At 46.5% G+C, this 21,405-nt stretch overlaps 1 protein-coding gene and 1 long non-coding RNA gene across 6 annotated transcripts; one reads left to right on the top strand and one right to left on the bottom strand.

The window, feature by feature from the left end:
- The first annotated feature begins 348 nt into the window (after window positions 1–348).
- On the top strand, window positions 349–1,808 carry LOC125716312 (uncharacterized). The gene is made up of 2 exons (XR_007384313.1): window positions 349–527; window positions 1,090–1,808. It is a non-coding gene; the product is annotated as an uncharacterized LOC125716312 (long non-coding RNA).
- On the bottom strand, window positions 1,449–12,129 carry LOC125716310 (influenza virus NS1A-binding protein homolog A-like). 5 transcript variants are annotated; one of them, XM_048988442.1, is made up of 15 exons: window positions 11,974–12,129; window positions 8,148–8,422; window positions 7,899–8,031; window positions 7,406–7,575; window positions 7,249–7,324; window positions 6,932–7,105; window positions 6,519–6,644; window positions 5,167–5,271; window positions 4,705–4,831; window positions 4,126–4,350; window positions 3,668–3,789; window positions 3,452–3,578; window positions 3,192–3,323; window positions 2,769–2,942; window positions 1,449–2,411 (listed from the first exon to the last, which is right to left on the bottom strand). In XM_048988442.1, the coding sequence occupies exons 3-15, from the start codon at window positions 8,007–8,009 to the stop codon at window positions 2,149–2,151; spliced, it is 1,932 nt and encodes a 643-aa protein (XP_048844399.1). In that variant the 5' UTR covers window positions 8,010–8,031; window positions 8,148–8,422; window positions 11,974–12,129; the 3' UTR covers window positions 1,449–2,148. The 5 variants fall into 5 exon arrangements, with proteins under 5 accessions (XP_048844399.1, XP_048844400.1, XP_048844402.1 ...); XM_048988443.1 differs by lacking the exon at window positions 11,974–12,129 and adding an exon at window positions 11,037–11,186; XM_048988445.1 differs by lacking the exon at window positions 11,974–12,129 and adding an exon at window positions 11,154–11,177.
- Between the last annotated feature and the right edge of the window lie 9,276 nt (window positions 12,130–21,405).

Below are 21,405 nucleotides of genomic sequence, written 5' to 3'. Positions count from 1 at the left end.
TAGCAAAATATTAAACTTGGCCAACGTGTGCAGGTTTGCTGGTGGCAGCATCTATAAGGGCGGCCATAAAACCCAGTGAGGATCTGAGATGTCCTGAAGCCGCTCAGGTTGTGTGTGGCATGCAGGTTGTATATAACCTAGATTGTAACCGTTAGCATGTTGTTGCTGTGTAATTACCATGACAAGTTGTGTTTTGCAGCCATGTCTTGATTACATCATGAAGCAAACAGTAAAGTGTACCATTAATGCAAATCTCAGCTGTACTTTCACCAGCATGTGGGAGGAGATGTAGTTCATACCCGCTGCAGGATGGCGTACTGCCGTCCCACAATGGTGTTGTGTAACGCTGTCATTTCTCTGTTTTATGTAATATCCCACCCTCTCAATTCGTCTAGGTAAGCGGTGCAGGAATGCAACCTTCCAGCTGTCTCCGGTGCCTGGATAAACGCAGCCCAGGTGCCACGTTGAGCTCAGCCTGTGCTTTCGTGACTATGCTGCTAGAAGGGGGCGTGGCCTTGGGCACTCAGGTGGGTGATGTCACACCCTTCTGGTGCTCACATTGGCAGTGAGAATTACTGATGACATGGGGAGCAAAAAAAAAGTGTAATTTAGATCATTCTCAGACCCCAGTGTGATTTTATTTTATTTTTTTAACTAAACATTTTGGGATGGTATTATGTTGGTTTAGACATAGCAGCTTAGCAGTTGCTTACCAAGGAAGGAGCAATATGGTTGGTTGGTGTGTAACCTGCGAGTGGATGAAAGATTAGGAGGATCAGCGGGCGGAGATTAAGACGTGCGCGTGGCCATGTCTTAAATAAGGAACAAAGCCAGTAACCAGGGCTGCAGGAAGGGCACCAGGAAAAAGCCCAGTGCCCTTGAGAGGGGCGTCACTGCGTCGAATGTGGGATGCAGCTTTTTTTCCATGTAAAACACTTTACTCTTCCACACCAGAGTAACTACTTACCAGTACTTGGTGGTACATGAACTACCTGGGAAGGGCGGTCTCCCCTTTTGTTCTCTATCTGGCAGGGAGCAAAAACATGCACTATCGGGATGAGAAACACCGCTTTCTGCACCTGACCGCAGCCAGATGTTCGACCTAGTGACTTGGGATCAGGCCTTTGTGAACGGGGCTTGGCGCCGGCACGTAGGTAAGTAGGTAGGGTGCCAGAGAGACCGGGCAGGGGTGTGTCACAGGGTATACAGGAGCACGACCAGGTTTCATCTCTGTGGGAAGGAAGCCTTTTCTGTTCAAGCAGGCATTTTAAGGTCCAGAGGACCCTTAGACCTCCAGTGTTTATCAGGACACAAACCAGCTGGCCATGTGACATGCGCAGCTGCTTCAAGCTAAGTGCAAGACGTTCCACCCGGGAGTCTCCTCTTATCCAATCAGGCGCCGCTTTCCTCTGTCACTCAAGCACACAGACAACAAGGTGACCAATCACTTGTGGTTTAATATTTATTACTTACGAAATAGCTTGTAACAAAAGTGAAAACTACGTCCGTTTTAATTGGTTAGAAAACAAAAACAAGAAAATAGGAGGAAAACAGAGGCAGCACCTGAATTGAAGGACATTGGTGAAGGTCATGCTGTTAGCCGAAGCGCGCCGACAGGGGCCTCCCTCTCTCCCTCCCTCCATGACTGGCTCTAATTCTCACACCAGAGCATCCAGCCCGTCTACATTAACTCACTTTGTACACATATACGCTTAAAAAGAAAGCAATCATAAGCTACCAAGGCGATGGTAACAAAGTTTAAAACAAGATAGTTCTATAAACCCCTGCCTTGAATAAGGCTTTCTGTTTTAACTAATGCAAAAAAAAGCTTAACTTGTATGACAGGCATCTACTCTGCAAAAATGGGTAACAATGTTACTCTAAGACGCAACCTCTTCCAACCAAAAATAAAAAAATAAAATAAAAAGTGCTGGACATTGGCGTTTGCGGTACTATACCGGGGGTGATGTCTATATACACAGCACAAATTAGATGCAAAGGCTTCGTGTTGCTCCAGCAACTCTTTCAAACCACACCCATCCATGTAACCCCACCCCCATTCCAGAAGCCCCACCCACCCAAACCCTACCCAATCCAGGGCACTAGAACAAATTACAATCGCCAAGCCTGTTAGTTTGCCGGTCACGCTCAGCTGGAGACGGTGCCGCCGGCTTCCATGCAGGGACTCCAGTTGTCGTCCTGCGGCTCGTAGGTCTCGATCGAGCTCAGGAAGTCGTTGCCGTCGAAGCCGCCCACCGCGTGCACAGCGCCGTCCAGCACGGCCACGCCGCAGTTGCTGCGCGCCCACGTCATGCTGCCCAGCATCTTCCACTCGTTCCTGGCCGGGTCGTAGGCCTCCACGCAGCGCAGGGCGTGGGAGCCGTCGAACCCGCCGGCCACGAAGAGGCACCCTGGGGAGAGGGGAGGCGCAGAGACCTCAGCGTTTAACCAGCCTGCCCCCTTTTCCGTTCCGATTAAAGCCAGACACGCTATGCAAGTGATTCTCTAAAACACGGCTCAGCACAGGGAGGGTGATTAATATTCATTAAGGAAGTGCAACCTGATTAGCTAGTGAGCAGGATGACTGGGATTTACTCATTAATATTCATAAAGAAGCATTACGATTGACTGGTGAGTAGGATAAAACATAAAAGCAGCGCCATTTGATTGGCTGTCACTGTGAATATTAATGAGCTTTCCCCTGCCCTCGTACATTTTGGAAATTTCCTGGGAAGGTAGCAACCTAGACCCCCCTCCCCTGGACTCACCCTGGTACACAGCCACTCCTGCCCCCCGCCGGGCCACATTCATGGGGGCGATCAGCGTCCAGGTGTCATTCTCTGGATTATAGCGCTCCACGCTGTTCAGGCAGTTCCACGACTCTGCGCCTCCGATGACGTACATCATGCCGCTGAGCTCGCAGGCTGCTGCTTGGTGTCTCCCTGTTGGGGGGGGGGGGGGGGGGGGCAGGAGCGACCATTACAGTACAGTCTGATCTACACACACTTTCAGCCTCACAGACTCACCAATGCAATCGATTTATAAGCCCAACAAATCATTTTGGTATTTTTAGATTCATTGCATTCCCCAAAGACTCATTTCAGGATGTCTGCAGGTTTGTAAGAGATGGGGGGGGGGGATATAGAGAGAGAGAGAGAGACAGGAAATGGCCGGGTGGCGATCAGCCTTACTGATGTTGAGGGGAGCACAGCTGGTCCAGATCTTGGCGACCGGGTCAAAGGCGTCGCAGTTCTTCAGCCCCTTCTGTCCACATGGGTCCGACCCCCCCACGACGAACAGCTTGTTGTTCAGGGAGCAGACACCTGGTTGGGGGGGGGAGATGAAACCACACATGCAAAAACAACAAAAACAAAAAAAATGCGAACATTTTTCCTGCAGGATGGAGGCCACACATTTCCAATGCAAAGGCGGTCGCATGTGCTGCGCGTACCGGCGTTGCAGCGGTTGGTGCGCAGCTCTGGCACCGGGGTCCACTCATCCTCGTGCGGGTTGTAGGTCTCGCCGCAGCTCAGCTCGTCCGAGTGGCCGTTGGACCCGCCCATCACGTACAGCTGACCCTGTGGGTTGGAGAGTTTGCTCAAGCCATGAACTCAAAACCCCACCCCCCCAAAACTCCTCCCCCTTCAACCAGCCACAGGGGACGTACCATCAACACAGCCATCTGGAAGCGTGCCCGCGGCGTCCTCATGGGGGCGATAAAGGTCCAGCGGTCCGTCTTGGGGTCGTAGCACTCTACCGTGCGAAGACACTCCTCCCGGTTATACCCACCTAAGAACCGGTCACAGGCCATTTAAACCAGCTCTCCTTTGACTTCACCGTCAGTCATTCATATCAGAATTCCTCAGGTATTAAACTCGTTTTACTAGTAAATATGACACCCTGACAATCCAGTCGTTGACATTTTATTTACTTGCATCCTTACTCTGTCAGATAAAGAAAGTGGAGTCGGCCAGTCCCTTGAACATTTGGGGGGGGTTAAAGGTCTTGCTCGGGACAGTGAAATGACTGATGACACTGGGATATGAATCAGCGACCTTCTGATAACAGGCACTGCATCCAGCTTGCTGAGCCACACAGCGCCCCCTGGTGTGAAAGCGGCCTCACCTGCAGCTATCAGCCTGCCATCCAGCTCGGCGGTGCCCAAACCAGAGCGGGCGTAGTGCATGGGCGCCCGCAGCCTCTCCTCAGGCTCCTCCAGCTGGCCCTCGAAGCTCATGCTCTTGGGGAGGCTGGGGGTACTGGAAGGGGAGCTGTGGGGGCTGCCACGCCCATGCAGGAAGATGACACTCAGCACGCCATTCAGCACCGCCAGGCATAGGTACGTGTTGTCTGGAGGGGTGGAGGCAAAGCATGGGACATTAGCAGTTGGCGTCAATAGACAGCAAACATGGCTAAAGTTCCCCCACACTAAAGATTCCCAGCCTTGGTGTCCACGGGCCAGTTTACACAGGTCAAAAATTTCATAGGCCGGTAGCCCTGGGGCACGCCTGCTCTCGAGGTCTGCCCTGAAGGGGTTGATGAAGTTTCATGAACCATTTGCTGTATTTTTTTACCCCACTAGATGGCGCTCTTGGTTTACTTTGGGGCCTGCTTTGAGCCCTTTTATTAACAAAGTACACCAGCAAATGGTTGGTGAGGCTTCATTAAGCCCTCACTGGGTAACGGGAACAGAGCTGGGCTTACTGTTGGTCTTCTCCGAGGCGATGTACTTCCACTCGTGCTTGCAGAGCTGCGTCACCGAGCCTGGGGACAGGCTTCCAGAGGAACTGGTGCTGGCCTGCTTCTGGAAGTTCTCCCTCACCGGTTTCTTCTGCAAAACCAAAGGGCAACTGCATACCCAGCGACCGCGTAGCCCACCCCCGCACCCCCCCCAGGCCGTCTACCTCCTAAGAGACTAACACAGCGTTTGTAAATATGTCAGCAATACGGCTGCCGGATGGTACATGAAGCATGTGTGGCGAGGTCTACAGAGACTCAGCGAATGAACGGGGGAAGTCTTCTAGAGAGCAGAGCCCTGCCGCTATTAAGCAGCATATTCACAAAGCAAGATTTAGACACTATGACAAGCGCATCTGGCCGTGTGGCTGCTGCAGTAGGATAAACAGGGCACCGGGAGGGATTAGTTGCCTCTCACGGGCTCAGTACCTGCAAAAACTGGATGTGGTCATCATTGCCAAACACCTCAGTTTGCCTCTCAAGCTGACTCCCATCATGCAGCTTGTGGTCTGCCGAGTAGTACAGCGTTTGCACCTGAAAAACAGCAACACAAGACCCATGTGGCTGTCTCCGTGACAACAAGAGAACCCGGCGACGCCGAGTGTGGTTCCCCGGGGATGCCTGGAGGGGGCAGTGTCACTGCTGCTGAGAGAAGGAGGGTGTTTTTTTGTACAACAGATGTACAAACACAACTTTGATGACTGCTCCACAGGCATGGGGGGGGGCTCTGATCCTGGGTTGCAGGAAATCTTCAGGGTGTAATAATAATAATAATAAAAAAAAAAATCATATTGCAATTTCTCCAGTGGGTCTTCATGTAAAGATATGAGGATTTTTATTTTCCAAAAAAACACAAAACAAAAAGTGTGTTTATAAGTGAACGGGACGTGTTAGAACCTCCATGAAGCACTGGAGGAATTCTAGTCACCTTTCTCCAATTCCAGCATGTTGGACGGTCTTTCAGCTATAAACATACGCATATACTCCTGGACTGTAACACAAGGCTGATTCATCGTCTTCTGAAATATCTTGAAATAAAAAAAAAATTTTAAAAATGCACCCACCAACTATAGCCAAGCTGTTATCAGCCACACAAAAAAAAAAAGTTTAAAAACAAAAACTAGCAATTTAAAAAAATAAAAATAGGCTAATGGGCAGCGTCGCAAGAGGGCCCAAATACTGGAGATGTGACGGGCTTCCGCGACCCCAAGCAACAGCGCTGTAAGAGGTTAGCGAGATTAGCGGCCGCAGTCGGGTTGGGCAGAGCGGAGCGCGCCACCGCCGCCCTGCTGGAGGACCGAAGCTGCTTCTACGAGACTCATTACCGCAGCTGGTTCGGGCTCCTTCTTCAGTCTTGGAAATCCTGCTGTGCTTTTGTTAACAAACCTGAAGGAGAGATAAATCGACGAGGAAGGAGAGCCGTTAGAACGTGCCACCGTGCCGCAGACGACATTAACCTGCGGGGGGGGGAAGGAGTGTCATTCTGCAACCACATACCTTTAAACTCTCAACGGGCATTTTCCCGTGCTAACTCTGCAAGGTTTAAAACAAAAAAAAGAACAAAAATAATCCGAAAAGCACTACCAAGCCTCACGTGTAAGAGGAGAAATGCAGAGTGATCTGGGCTCACCTGGACAACCCCCTTCATACCTACTGTATGGGTTTACATTTCTTTAGGTCAAACATCTCCGCGCGCTTTCGGAAGCGGGAGAGTCTCGAAGGCCCGGGCGCCGACCGGCTCGCGAGCGCACTTAGAGGGAGGCACCGGCTTGGGTACTGACCTCTTCCATCATCCTTTCCAAGGGCTCCCCGTTCTCCCAGAGGCAGCGCTGCAACCAGTAGATCACTTTGGAGTACAATTTACCGTTGCTGGGCAGGCTCAGGTTGTCTTCCAGTATTACTTCTAGCTGTGAGACGAAAGCATGCCGGTGATCAGGACCACAGCTCAACAGGGCGGCCGTTTTTCACAAAGAATGGGAATGATGGCGTAATGAAGCTTCGTGAACCATTTGTTGTAATAGCTGGATGAAACAAAACCCTGGTCTGGATTTTTTTTTTAACTTTCTGGACCTTAAATGTGTTACTTTCTGGCTAGGAGGGAGCGAAAATGTGGACTGTCTGGGGGGTCCTCAAGGACAAGGTTGAGAAACGTTGCTGTAGGATTATAGGGGGGGGGTTGGGGGTAGGCGCTTGCCTTCAGTCGAGGGAGTTTGAGAAAGTCATCCTGTTCCGAGATCTCCAGCAGGTGCTCCTGCATGTACCCGTCGATCTTGCTGACAAGACGTCCATCGCCCATGCGGCTGGCAAAGTTGCGGTAGGGGATGGCACACTGGCAGTCCATCTTTGAGAGCAGGTAGTCGCCACAGATCTGCAGGGATGCGCACAGGAGTGTCAGAGGAGGGACTCTGCATAAACGTGGACAAGTTCTTTACCTGGTCACGCTCCCTCTGAGCTTCTGAACAGCTGGAGATCCCAACCGCTACTACCGAAAGTGAAAGTTACTGCTTATACCTGCTTGACCCTTTCCATCTTGAGCCGTTTGGCAGCAGAGTAGACATCCCGAACCAGCTCTTTTTCGGCCTTCAACCTGCAAGACGGCGCCCACTTAGCACCATGACTACAGGGGGGGAGGGGGGGGGGACCGCCCAACAGAGGAGCTCCAACTCACTGGGCGGTGTAGGCGTAGTTGAGAAGGACCTCCACCGCCTCCGGATTCAGGTCTTCGAACTTGACGTGGGCGACCCCGTGGGGCTCCATGTCGCTGTTGAAGATCTCAAACAGGTACGGGCTACAGCACGCCAAGACGGCACGGTGGGCCATGAGCTCATGGCCACACACCTGGGGGAGGAACCAGCCCCATCAGACACCCCCAAAAAACTCATGGCGCTATAAACACGGCGCATGCCTCTCAGTCAGAAGAAGAGTCAACTGTTCAAAAGCGTCCATTTTAACTGGGCAACAACCGCATCACTGACCAAAGCTCCGTGTTTATTGCTGTGCTATGACTTTGCATACAGCCCGTTTGGGCGCCAAGTTTACTTAAGAATAGGCTAAGATTTTAGCGTACAAATCCTGCATCTACACAACACAGTCATTATTCTAGTCTTGTTTTCGCTAAAATTCAAAAAGCACAGCAAAGTCGCCGCTAACATTGATGTTACCTGCAGTCGGACGTCGCAGAACTGGCCGCTTTTGCGTAAGGCGTTCATCTTGGCCACCGTGGAATCCAGGAAGCTGTCGTCTTCGAAGATCAAACATCCGTTGGGAATCATTTTGGGGGAGGCGGTGTATAGTCTGGGGTGCGGAGGCGGGCGGGTTATTTACGCAAAATACACAGGGTATAACGCTCAGCTCGTGACAGCGAAGTTTTAATGAGGTCGGACATCGCGGAAAATCGACGCCATGCTTACCAATCAGAAAAAGGGACGACAATCAGGTCTGAATGGCAGCCACAGCAGGTCGGGGGAGACAAATGAAGGCACGGGCAAAGGTAACCAGGGACACGAGGACTCGGGTCTTCCTTTGCCTTCCGAAGGCAAGAAGTAATACCAGTCGACAAGGACCGTGTGACCAGGCAGCGGCCACACCAGGGCAAACTACCAGGCTTCAAGCGACTGTAATGAAGTCCCTAAGATGCCTTCGGCTATAGGGTCAGCCTTTTACTGTGTTTATCGTGCATCGTAACCTGTGGCAGGACGAGAAAAATAGAAAAAACACAGTTAGGCGCCAATTTTCTTTAAGTACCTGTGCTACTCTCCCAAGAGGATTCGGTAATCCAAATTAAAAGTCATCTTCTCTCATGACAATTAGTCATTTTTTTTTAAACACACATGCACACGCTATGTCACCCTTACAGGCAGGTCTTCCACCCAGTTCCACGAGCAGCAGCACAAAGCTAATCCGCCAGGCACAGGAGGCTCTTCCCCACTCGCCCTACCCGCCTCTGGCTGTTTCACGTTCCACTGTAAACTTCCATGACCTCATCTGGACGAGCTGAGAAAACTCAGACCCGTCCCGCCATCCCCTAGTCACGATGGTCAGCGATCAGCGCCAACATTTTAACAACTTGCTCTCGCCAAGTCCACATGTGTATCTTTAAGTAGCTACAGGCACGCAACAGTCACAGGATATTAAACTGCCCCAGGAATTTCAATGGCTTAAACGCCATTTTTGGACTTCTGCACCTTCAGAAATATCACACGGTGGTAATTTGGGGGAGGGGGGGTTACTGAATATTAAAACACACAAGCTGGCCACATTGCCCCCAGGTTCCTTTACGGATCTTCCAAAGCCTGACCCAGGCAGCTGAAAGTAGGTCGCCCACCCGGCCGATTCAACTTTCTTCCACGTCTCACTTCCTTCAATGAAGCCAGTTACAACACAACCAGCTCTGGCGACCAGATCAACAAGCTTGTGGAAGCGAATGCTCACGTTAGGACTTTCCGTGTGACTCACGATGAAGACTACACAAAGTTCCCCTTTTCATGCACAAGCTACTCAGATGTTTTGAGGAAAAGGGCACTTAATCTAGGCCCAATCTTGTCTTTCCCTATAAAATGTTACATTGCTGCATTTGCACAATGATGGGGACTCAAACCAACAGCAAATCAAAACCCAGCACTACAGGAAGTAGCACTACACCGAGTAGTATCGCACTACACCGAGTAGTATCGCACTACACCGAGTAGTATCGCACTACACCGAGTAGCACTGGCGTCACATAAAACCATCACAAAAGGGGCAAACAAAAGTTTCCTGGCTCCCTCACAAATCAAGAAACAAAATCAAACTTACAAGCCGTGCATTTATTTCACAACACGCGCATTGACACGGAGCTGCTGAACTGCAGGCTGCCTTAGCCCAAATCATTCTTCGTTCCTGATATGATTTCACAACCATCACATGACTAACCTTTTAATTGCCAGCACCGCTGACACGTTTGCCAGGGAAATGTCTGAACCTTCTGTCCCACAAAACCTGAACTGGACTGTATGGAAGACTCTTCCATACAGTGCCTACGGCACTAAGATGCGAAAATACAGCCCTGAGCATAAGCATATCTAAACTGAATTCGTGCATAAATGTCAGAAGTCAAAAGGTTAAGTCCTCTCTGTAGAGAAAACAGGCATTTGTTAAAACGTCTGTCGTATTGGAAACAACTGGCTTCACCCACCACCACAGATCCCTTTGCGCGATGCTTGCTCAGCCTTGCTCAGACCTCTGAAAGAAATATTTTTATTGCTCAGATCTAGGGTGAGAACGAGCAGAGATTTCTGACCCCAAACGGACGTGCAGGTCTACACGAGCCAGGAGGACAGCTCTGATTATTGTTTAACCTCAAATGCTTTCTTAAGATCTGAACTGACAGAAAGGACTTCAAACATTGTTCAGCAGAGAGCACATTCGTTATACTTCATTTACATAACATACAATGTTATGTTAGCCCTGCAGCTAAAATGACAGACCTGAACATATCCAGACTCGGTTCTCGACTGCCCCCCTTTGATCCCGTGGGTCAAGATATTGAAATAAATACAACCTAATGCAAAACAACAAAAAAAACTATTACTGTTCTTGAAAAACGGCAACAAATGCAGAATGCTGCTGGAGGTGCAGTGACGTGAATTAAAAGAGAGCCTATGGTTTTTGTACAGCTCACCGCGGACAGAAATCACTGCGATCGCCACAAGGTCGAGCGATGCCGCAAACCCGCCGATCCGCTAAATGCCGGAGAGGAAATCAGACGGCAATTAAAATGTCGCGCATCCTGGAAGGTAGGCGGCTCGTCTCCGGCCAGCCCGGCAGCCTCTGCCGATGACCTCCTGCACGGCGCCTGGGTGACACATCCACACCACCGACGGCTGCAGCGACTGAGAGGTGTCAACCAATGCAAAAAAGTATTCAGTGCACGAAGTGTGTTTGCCAGGGTCCATTGGACAATCATGTCATCCCAAGGAGGCAAATGATTTAAGTTCCATTCCTGCATGTCATCCTGTATGTGTCACGCAGTCTATATTACCTGCTGTTACTAGAACTTTCTTGCATCGAATAAAAATATTAAATATATAGGTGTGTGCGTGTGGTTACAATAAAGTAAACTGAAATATTTAGTATATGTTTAAAAGAATATATATATTTATGAAATAAAATTTTATATAACAAATTTACTTATATAAATCCACCACTCTACAATGCAACAAAGAAGGGCAGACAATTTCATCGGCACAATTCAATACTATGCACGTACTACCAAGGTTTCTCGGTCTCGGCGAATCGGCCAGTCCCCACCCAACACACACCTGGGTACCGAGATCATCCAGCAAATTCAGAAAAATAAATCAGAGCCTGAAAGATGCGACTAGACAGCGAAGGCCACGAGTGTGTAACGACTAGCATCAAACAGAGCAGTTTGTCACCTATATGTTACTGCCGGGGGCAGCGCTGCAAGCACAGCCTGCCGCCAGGACGCACGCCTTCCTAAGTCGGGAGGGCAGATAAGACCGAGGCACCGCCTGCATCCTCCAATGGACACGGCACAAAGCCCACAAGCCAAGCCTCCAACGCCCCCGCACCACCCTAACTAGGATACTGGGTTAATCGCGCCAGACTCACGACGCATTTTTTTTAATCACATTAGAAGTGGGAGCGCCGCTAGCTTTGGGTGGAGGTAATGCAGCGTCAACCGCACAATACCGCCGTATGTGTAGCAGGAGAGCCGATTTCACTCTGCTGCCCCATCGTCCAACATGGACATGTTCAAAATGCTGGCTAACGCTAGCACGCGGTAATCACACTACGTCTTAGAAAGTCTCGCTCGAAAAATACCCACATTATAACAGTCTGTGATTAAAGAAACGATGATTTCATCGACGATTCTGGGAAGCATTTCCTCATACGGTGAAATCAGCGCAGATGCATGATAAAAGTGTCTCCCCGATACACCACGCTGCTGATAACTTAGCCTAGAAGAGATACCTAACCCCCAGCACGGCCCCGCATGGCGAACTGCCATCCGCACACCGATTTCCTAATCCCATTTATTCGACCTCAGAGGACATCGCATCAAGATGCAATTAATACCGTTTTTGTGCATTCTGTTATTCACGTCGACTTGCATACAGGATTGCAGACGCGGACCCAGACAATACAACGCAGGCAAAATGAGGGAGAGGAGCGCCAGTCTGCCAACGGGAGCGCGAAGCGCAACCTTGGCACAACACATAAACGGATCCTTACCTGGGGTGTCTGCCTGTAGACGATCGTAGACATATTTAAACGGAATTAAGAGTAAATTCGTCGATTTGACTACCCACGTTTTCTCTCCGAGGTGCCACGACTCGCGCCTAATGGTGTGTGACGTCAGACGCGCTGGGTGCTGCCCGAGCAGGAGATGGGAGGCGGGGCGTGGCGGACGCGCAGAAGAGGCGTGGCGGGCGCGCGGAAGGGGCGTGGTCATGTGCCTTTCGGAAACTTTGAGTGAGCTCTCAATGGCAAACCTGCAGGTTATTTCGTTTAGCCCCAAAGTAGTTGTATACCTTGGGAACGTGTCGCTGCGGATGCATGCATTATAAAGGCAGACAGGCGGGTTTTGTAGTGTCCAGTGCACCGTGCATGAAATGGCGATGTCCTTTTCGCATATTAAACAAACTTGCTCGAAAGTGATCGAGCTGTCTCAAACCGGAAATGTAGTCGTTTCTTTATCAACATATCTCTGTGGTTACAGTCGCGTCGTTTTGAAGGGTATGTCTTAGTTTTAACTCGGTCGTATTCAGAGGTGGAAAGTTCAGGTTCAGAAAGCAGAAATCCAGGCCAAGATTTTGTTTCAACCAACCAGTTGATTGTTCTGTGAATGTGACTCTTTTTGCTGAACTGGCACTCGTATTATTGTAACCGAATGTTATTCACGCTTCTGTATCATCAGAATATTTTCACTACATTTTGAAGTCATAAATGTACAGGCAAATGTTATAGCCGAAATATAAAATACCGAGCCACTTGGTTTTGTAAGTTGTAACATGCTCTTGAACCGAATGAGATCATTCCATTCCAAATGTTGTATTACCTCATAATCACGTTCAAAATCAGGTCCGCTGGTTTTCACGATATCGTTTTTCCTGTTTAGCAGATTCTTCGATGACAAGCAGTGCAGCACTCTACATGACAGTCATCAGATTGCACTGTTTGTTTTCTTTATATCCGCTTCCATAGGTACAAGGCAACCATAAAACGACTGTTGTGTTCATAGGCAGTCTCTAAATAATGTTTAACTGTCAATCCAAGAACACTGTCTGAAAAAAAAAATCACAGTGCGATCATTGCAGTCAAGGTAATATCAAGGTTATACGCATGTATAATTATGCTAATTTTCATTTTTTTATTATTAGGGGGGGGGTTGTGAGCCAGCTAGAGCGATATATGTCATTAATGGGCGCAGGATTAGGGGGAATGACAAGAATCTGCAGCTATTCAACAAAAAAATGAAGTGTGGTCCGGGAAAGGAACGCGGGAATGCCGCTACGCATAATGGTTAGCCTTATCGCCGGCTTTTTTTAAGCTGGGGCCATTTAGTCCCACAGTCTGTTAGTCACCGTACAACGCTCCCTTCCAAGGGGTTATCTAATGAGTTTAACATTTTCGACATCATTTTACTCTAAAGAATATTATACATTCTGGTTTCGCTTGAAAAGTAACATTTGAATATTTCTAAACTAACCTAAACTGAGCTGCTGACATGCCGCGCAGAGAGGAGGAGCTCGGTTAGTCCTAATGGTTGTGACCTGAGCACAGGGTGCCAAGTTTTTTTCCCCGTTGAAAAAGAGTAAGGGGGTGGCATGATACTGCATAGTTACACCCAAGCGCCATAGCATGGTTGCCTGGCTTGCATATTCTCCAGGTGTCATGCTGTGGTTTCCTCCCAGTCCTCTGGTTCCCCCTCCCTCCCTCCAGTCCAAATAGCATGCTGCGGTTGATTGGAGATGGGGTGAGTTTTCTGTAGGAATGAATGGTGTGTGAGTGTGCCCTGCGATGGATTGGACCCCCATCCTGGGTTATTTCCCACCCTGTGCTCATGAATTCTGGCACAGGCATCAGACCCCCCTCACCCAGAACAAGCAGGTGTGACAAATGGCTGTAAATGCAGTAAGCCTCTGCTGGAACTTCACAACAAAGAAACGATGTCTCCTGAATATGTAATTGTCTAAAAATTGGGGTGCCCCCGAGATATCTTTTGGCAAGCAATAAATATAGCTTGACTGGGGGTGGGATAGGGATGGGGGCAGGGGGTAGACCCCCACAATGAATTTAGCTTGACTGGGGATGAAATGCACAGAATGCCAGACAACCCGCTAGTCATAAAAAGTAAAAATAAAACAGACAGGACTATTATAGGATAAACAGAGAAGTAAAAGTTTAACTTTTATACGCTGCATTACCTCGGCCAAATTTACTGTTGAAAGGGTTTCCAGACACCTTTTGTTCAGGAGAAATGAAACATGAATTCCACAATTCCTGCCTTTGTTAGCTCACCTTCATCTCCTGTCTTTTATTGTTTTTAGCAAACGTGATGTACGGTACTGGGCATTGTTCTGCACCAAAAAATGTCTGCTGTCTTTCCACGGAATGCATTAAAGATGACTGGGAGGAGCAGCGTGACGACCCATATGCCCTCCTCGTCCCCTGTCTCAGCTGCCCCACTCCCTTCATGAAATCTCCTTGCTCCCATAGTTTGCTCATGTAGGAATAATGTCTCCCGACACCGGCTGTGTAAATATTCCAGGAGCCTTTTTTTCTTAGGGATCTTTCTTACGGAGCTCCGCAGATCATCCTGAGAACCGCACCGTGCACTTCAGTAAGCGTTCACTCTTTGTGCTGGAGATAATCATTCATAACCTGAAGTATTAATTGTGACTATTACTGAACTGACTTCTGGTGTATGACATCTCATCAGTATTGCACTGCCATATTAATATAAGCAAAATAATGCATAAGCACTAAATCACTGCACTGATTGTCACAAGTGTGATTGGCGATGCACAAGGTTTTATAATTACATCATGATGTATTACTACCTGATATTAAAATGCATGACTTCAAACTGGCTATAAACTTGTTGTTTGCCCGCAGCAGAAAATGTCATGTTTTAATCATTTTTGTAATGAAGTCCCCCCTCCTCCCCCGATTCCGTAAAGATTCTGTAAATGCATCAAACGTCTGTCACTGTCAAAATGATCCTTGAATGAATACAAACAATAGGAACGGAACCAGGAGACACAGCAGGAATGAGTCAGGCAGGCCACGCATGAAACTACCCAGCAGGACGTGCCTACAAGTTAGTCAGCTGTTAGCCCAGTTACAGCAACACCAGTAAAGCCACTGAGGTACTTGGCGGAGGATCCAGGTATGGAGAAAAACACATGCCACGTATGTAGCACTCTGCTGTGCAAACAGCAAGGGGGGTTTCATTCCCTGTGATGTCGTCGCAGGTCAGGTAAAGCGAGACGATGTAACAGGCATTTCAGACACAGATCACCCACCACACCGCAGGTGGCCAAGTCAGGTGACCCAGAAAGAGCCAATGACGGTGACACAGGTGCCCAGAGTCCCAAACATGGGTGAGAACAGCAGCATTTATATGAGAGAGGCCCCTCTGGGCATGCAAGGCCTCGCCAGGCCCCTTCTGTGAAAGCGAAAGGATGTTACATAAATGAGTCATGAGCACAAAACAAGTCAGGCTCTCTTCCCCCACGCTCGCATCGCTCTCCTTGCTACGGCATGCACTCCCACACACGCTGGAAGGCTGCACTCTACGAGCTGCTGGGATCGGGTTATATAAGCGCGGCCGCCGCAAAACAGACCGGCTGTAACTAGACGGCCTCCCAAGTTCATGATTCTTGCATATGGGGAGTCGCAAGCTGATTATGAGGAGGGCTAGTAACAGGTACGTCCATCCACCTTCTGTTACCACTTATCCAGTGTTCCTGGAACCCAGTGCAATTCATACCGGGACAAACACCATCATAACCAAAAGGCAAAAGCTGAGGCACCAGCTCCCCTAACCGTGAGTCTTTGGGCTAAAGAGGAACGGAGAGAGAATTACAGAAAAACACAGTTATTTTGAGGAAACTAGGGCCTCGATGACCATTTCCAAAGTGTCCCCACTCGGAATAGAATAAAATCTTACTCTGGGGAAGGAGAATGTGGTTCAGAACTTAAAGCAATTATCAGAGATTCACGCATGATGACAACTCAAAGGGATCAAAGACAATATAATATTTTCTGTTTCCTGGAAAGTTAGATGTGAATCGCCAATTGTAGCAAATCATACTGCGAAATGAATGAAGACATAACTAAGGCAAGACAGCATGCAAAACCATAACTGTGTAATGGATAGTAAAAGAGACGGATGCAAGACAGAATATAGGTTTTAGAACCTTGGACCAAAATATTGTAGATTGACATTCTAGAATGACAGAAGATCCAATGCATATTGATACTTCCTCTATTCTATCTCTGAACTCGCCCTAACTTTCCGTGATGCATTTTGACTCAAATTACAATCAAGTTCAAATATCTCCACACAGACTGGTCTGTCACAGACAGGTATAAAGGGTCACTATATAAGGAATTTACCCGACACAGAGATCAGGGATGGAGCAGGGAGTTTAGTCCATGATAAGTCTGGAATATATTTAATAAGAACTTTTAATGAGAGAAGTCAAGCGTTTTGATTTTAGTACAATGGGCAACAGGGAAGAACAATACAAAGGAGGCATCAGATGACTGAAAAGCAGAACTCATATTTTATAAACAGAAGACTTTTGTGATAGGTAACAGGATACATCTGAATTACACATCTCACTTAGCCCCACCCCAAAATACACACACCCTGCCCTCACATCTTACACATTCCTCACCTCTCTTTGGGTGCCTCAAATGAAATGCCCAGTTGTAGCTATTCCATTTTTTATATAGCTGTTTTACACAGAAAGCTTCCTTAAATTAATCACTGATGCTAAAACACTGACAGACCAGACTAATTATTTTAGTACTAGAAGGCATTTAATCACATGTAGTCGGAAATAATAAATTTAAGAAAATCCTGGAAAATGAATAAAAACTTTAAGAAGAATAACCCTAATAATGAAAATGAAAAATGATACAATAACCTACATTATGTTAACAGAAAGTTCTCAAATTTGTTTTTCCCCGCTTTGTCAATATGGCTTTTAAAAACAGCCCTTTTACAGCCATCAGCCCGAATGGACTAAATAAAGCGTCCCGGAATCAGAGCTGAGAGCCGTCTCACAGCACTCACAATAAGTTTTATGTCTCTGAAACATGCCCCAAGAAATGGAAAAATACTGTCAACCAGCTAACTGGAGAGTCATATGAAGATAGGGGAATTTAACGGGACTGTTTGTTTCAGATGTGACCGAAGCTGAAGTTCTGCTATGTTTCAGAGAACGATCAGACAGGGTATGTAGTTACAATTAGGCTTCATTTCAAATACTGCTGGTATCTCACTACATCTCAGCATTTAAATATTAAGTAACAGTTTTCATTGTGTCCTTAGGTTATACCAGTACAAGAATCCAGTCCAGCAAATCACATGACTTTCGAAAGTAAAACATTTATGTAACCATATGGAACAATGTGTGTGTGGCTGAAAACAGGAGGATTTCAAAACGTTGCGTTGCATCAACGTCAATAATTGAATACAATACAAATGCTGAGAAAGAATTCTCCAGTACAGTAAGCATATAAATAACACATCAGTCTATTCATTTATTTACTTTAATTTGTTGAATGAATGTTGCTGTGACGATTAGTGTTCATTCTATAGTTGCGGCGGTCAAACCAAAAACACGAACTGAAGGCAGAGTGTAAAATTAAGTGCAATCTAAAAGTTGCACAATGAAGTTTAAGAAAAAGAAGCAGAAATAGGTTTTATTGTTGGTTAACTGGATGTTCTACTCGGAATGAACAGCGAAATAATGATTCTTAGAGATGTTCTATTCATCAAATTAGGACCATCTAGGAACACGTTGAAAACTGATAAAGCAAAGAGCATTTAGAAAAAAAAATCAGATTTAGAAAAGTAAACGACAGAAGAATATTTTCAGAAAACTAGTCGTCATATATATGTCCAGAAAGGGACAATCTGTCAGTCTCGCTGTGATTATTGTTATGACACCATGGGTTGCACACTTAATTCGTATATCGACATCAAAATAACTTCCTGAAAAGCGATCACACGGGTTTGCAGAACTCGCTACTTCGCAGAAAGCCCGCTCTGTAGTACAGGGCAGGTTCTGTGGTGGAAAGTTACCGAGAAACAGCCCATGGCATTAAGATGCACGTCACAGCACCGTAATGGCCGCAGATGGCAATGAAAGCGGTCTCTCTGGTGAGCACTCCCGGGACCGAAGGGGATTTTCAGTCAGGCCGAAAAACGCCCGGTAGTCAGGGATTGGCCGTGACAGCACCGGGGAGACGTGCAGAAAGGCTCTGAAGTCTCTATTCCCATGGGTGGCCACTGAGCAGCTCCATGCCTGATAACACGGCTGCTTATTTTAAACCCATTAAAATAACTACACCCGTTTTGGTAGAAGTTTTAAAGAGGAATGAGTTATGTGAGGTTATCAGTTTTTATATATTTCACTGTAGCTGGATCCAATTGGTCATAAACACTAGTAGAGAAAAATGTTTCATATTGGAACGGCAACAATTTGCGGAAAGCGATCTGCCGGAATAGCAGGTATGATGACCAATTCTGTAATACAACCCCAAACTATGAAAGTAACTGAAATGTCCGTTTCATTACTCTTATACGGTGAATAAAGCCAAAAATACAGTGAAAGCGTCCAAAAATATCAATCTGCATACTTTTTTTTAAAAAAAAATCAGGCTTCTTAAAATGATAGACTTGCAAAATTCAAGTTCATATAAAATACGTTTCCGTATTTAAAAGGGGGGATTCCTGGATATTTACTTAAATAATGTGGATTTTAAGTGCCACCTGGATAAATATTAGAGCTGCCGAAGTTAAAATGACCTTTTCATGTATCCCGTGGAAGTTCAGTGGATGTTGCTTTATTTTTGTTTCGCTAATGAAACCATGACTTATGAACTAGTCTCAAGTGAATAATTTACAAGATGTACAGATTTCGAGCCTCGTCAGGGGAAAAAAACACTCGATGATTTTACCTGAGAACCGGTAACGTTTTCAGAAGCCGTGTTTGCAGTGGTGGCCGCGTCATGGAAAGCAGAGGGCCAGTCAGTATTCCATGTATTTGTATGTAGGAATGATGCATCAGACTGTGACCACAGAGGTGTCTTAATAAGCCCTCATGGTCACTCAACCTCCTCTTTCCCACAAGGATACACGTTTGTAGTGGAGTCGTGATTTTCTGCAGCTCCGAAGTCTTAAATATTGAATAAACCATGACGTTCTTCGGAAGTGGAATTTAATTTTACATTGCTATATTTATTTACCCAGTTCATTGAGCAGGAGTGCCGATATAAACATAACATAAACAAAGCATTCAGTAGCATATTCTTACTTTGCATTTAAAATACAAAATATTTACTGTTTTATCATTTCAATAACATGAATGAAGGTTTACTTGTCCCCTCCAAACCACCAAATCTGTTAATTTTAAGGAACTATTGGAATGATGAAATTCCTGATCCATATATATAAAAAAAATGCTTAACATCAATCAAGCTTATATTTACTGATGTCTTACACATACAGCTAGCTAGAGAGTAACATTAGTCATTAACTAATCGGACCGGCTCATCACAGACAGATCATTTGTTATTAACGATTGCATAAAATAAAAACACAGGTGAAGTACATTTGTATTCCTTTGGATTCATGCTGTTGAGTTAAAGTTTAGAGGGGTTAAGTTCATAGTTCCCAAGACGTCATGTGGTTTCCACCAGCAAAATGCCCTAAGATCCAGGAGAAAGGAGGAATAGTGAATAGTGTCCCAGTCTGTATATGGACTCGGAACTGAGTAATACCAAACACAACAATGATGACGCAGGCGAGGAACTCAATCTCAATGTGTCTTTATATCCGTATTTGATTCATTTTTATGTGACATGGTTTAACTGGTCCATGAATTATCAACTCAAAGTTCTTTCTTGGTTCTTTTATCAGTTTCCTCATCCTTAGTTTTGATACTGTCTACCAAAGGATTCCCCTGCTGGGAAGAAGAGCCCAAAGATGAAGTATACTTTGAAAAAGACACTACATTTATAATAAAAAAACTCAAAACATGGCTTTTCAGTGGTGCAATAGAAGCCCAGTAAAGCTTCTGTTTGGGTGCATAAGATTAGCACCTAAACCCACTGTTGCTGTTTGCCTGACGACTGTATTTCTGTTTTGACAACAGAATCAAAGGGCATAGCCTCCTACTAGCCACAAAATATTATTGTTATTGCCTTCTAAAAAGACTATTATGGGCTTTTTCACAGTAGCTAATAGGGGCCACATCCGATTCCAGTGACAAAATTAGCTTTTGCATAATTCTTGCTGTATTTACATGTAAACTGGTGTGGAAAAGTCACACTGAAAACAGTGCAGCACAGTGGAAAAGATACTGGTCAGACCCAGCGGCAACTCTAGGATCTGATCTTTGGGGGTGTTTAGGCCCCCTGAAGTTCCTGGGTCAGCCTCGGTTAAATGTGCTGGGGGGGGGGGGGGGGGAGGCACAGTAATATTTGGTGAGAAAGGAGTACATAATGTATGCAAAAATATGGGCCAATTTGCAAAATGGTTTAAGAAAATAAATTTTCAGGGGGGCTGATGAGACAAAAATCTAAATCGTGTCTAGAACCGTCTACAGCCAGTCGTACAAGTTTTTTGACCGGAAACTGAAAGCTACGCCGCACGCACAGAGCAAGATCGGGATTTAAACCAGGCATGTAGTGGAATAACTGGCTATACTCTGTCACCCCCTCAAACTTGGCTGTAAAGCTGGTCATCCTCATGGATTTAAATGCAGCATCTGACTCAACATCGTAATAAGCGATCGATTATCGTGGAGGCGCTAGATTTTTACGTTAATCTGTTATTTAATCTTGATTGTATAAGACCTGAATGTGTTTTCTGGATGTTATCTCATGGTGGCAGACACACGCATAGATTTCTGATCTGTGCCAAGTAGCAGAATCTTCGAGCCTCAGTATTAAAGTATGTTACTGTGTCAGACTCGGGGGGGGGGGGGGGGGGGTGGACAAGGACAAGGATGCACTTCAAAATCAGCAGCATCGTTCCCACATAGATCTTACGAAAATATGAGAATCACTTCCCGATCGTGTTCAGTCATACTTCCTGAAATGCACTAAATTTCAGTTCATATTAAGGTAATTTCAAGGCAAATCTAGTTCATATCTGGAAGCTATAGTCCATTTCCCCTGTGACCAGGCTGGTATATAGGATGTATACAAATGGTTAATTTTGATTTTGTCATTCATCCAAACCGTATTTGCACAAAACATACAGCAGGCTTCAACCATTTTATCAGATGTTGATATGTTGTCCTTCTGAACCATGCGGGCCTGTTGCATAACCCAGACACGTGAAACGGACTGAAGCGTCGGAACAGCATGACCCGTGCAGTGTAATCAGCTGTATTTCTCTTTTCACTGATGCCGACC

Source organism: Brienomyrus brachyistius, chromosome 21, assembly GCF_023856365.1.
Source record: "Brienomyrus brachyistius isolate T26 chromosome 21, BBRACH_0.4, whole genome shotgun sequence".
Taxonomy (NCBI): Eukaryota; Metazoa; Chordata; class Actinopteri; order Osteoglossiformes; family Mormyridae; genus Brienomyrus; species Brienomyrus brachyistius.
This window is presented reverse-complemented; position numbering and strand designations above follow the sequence as displayed.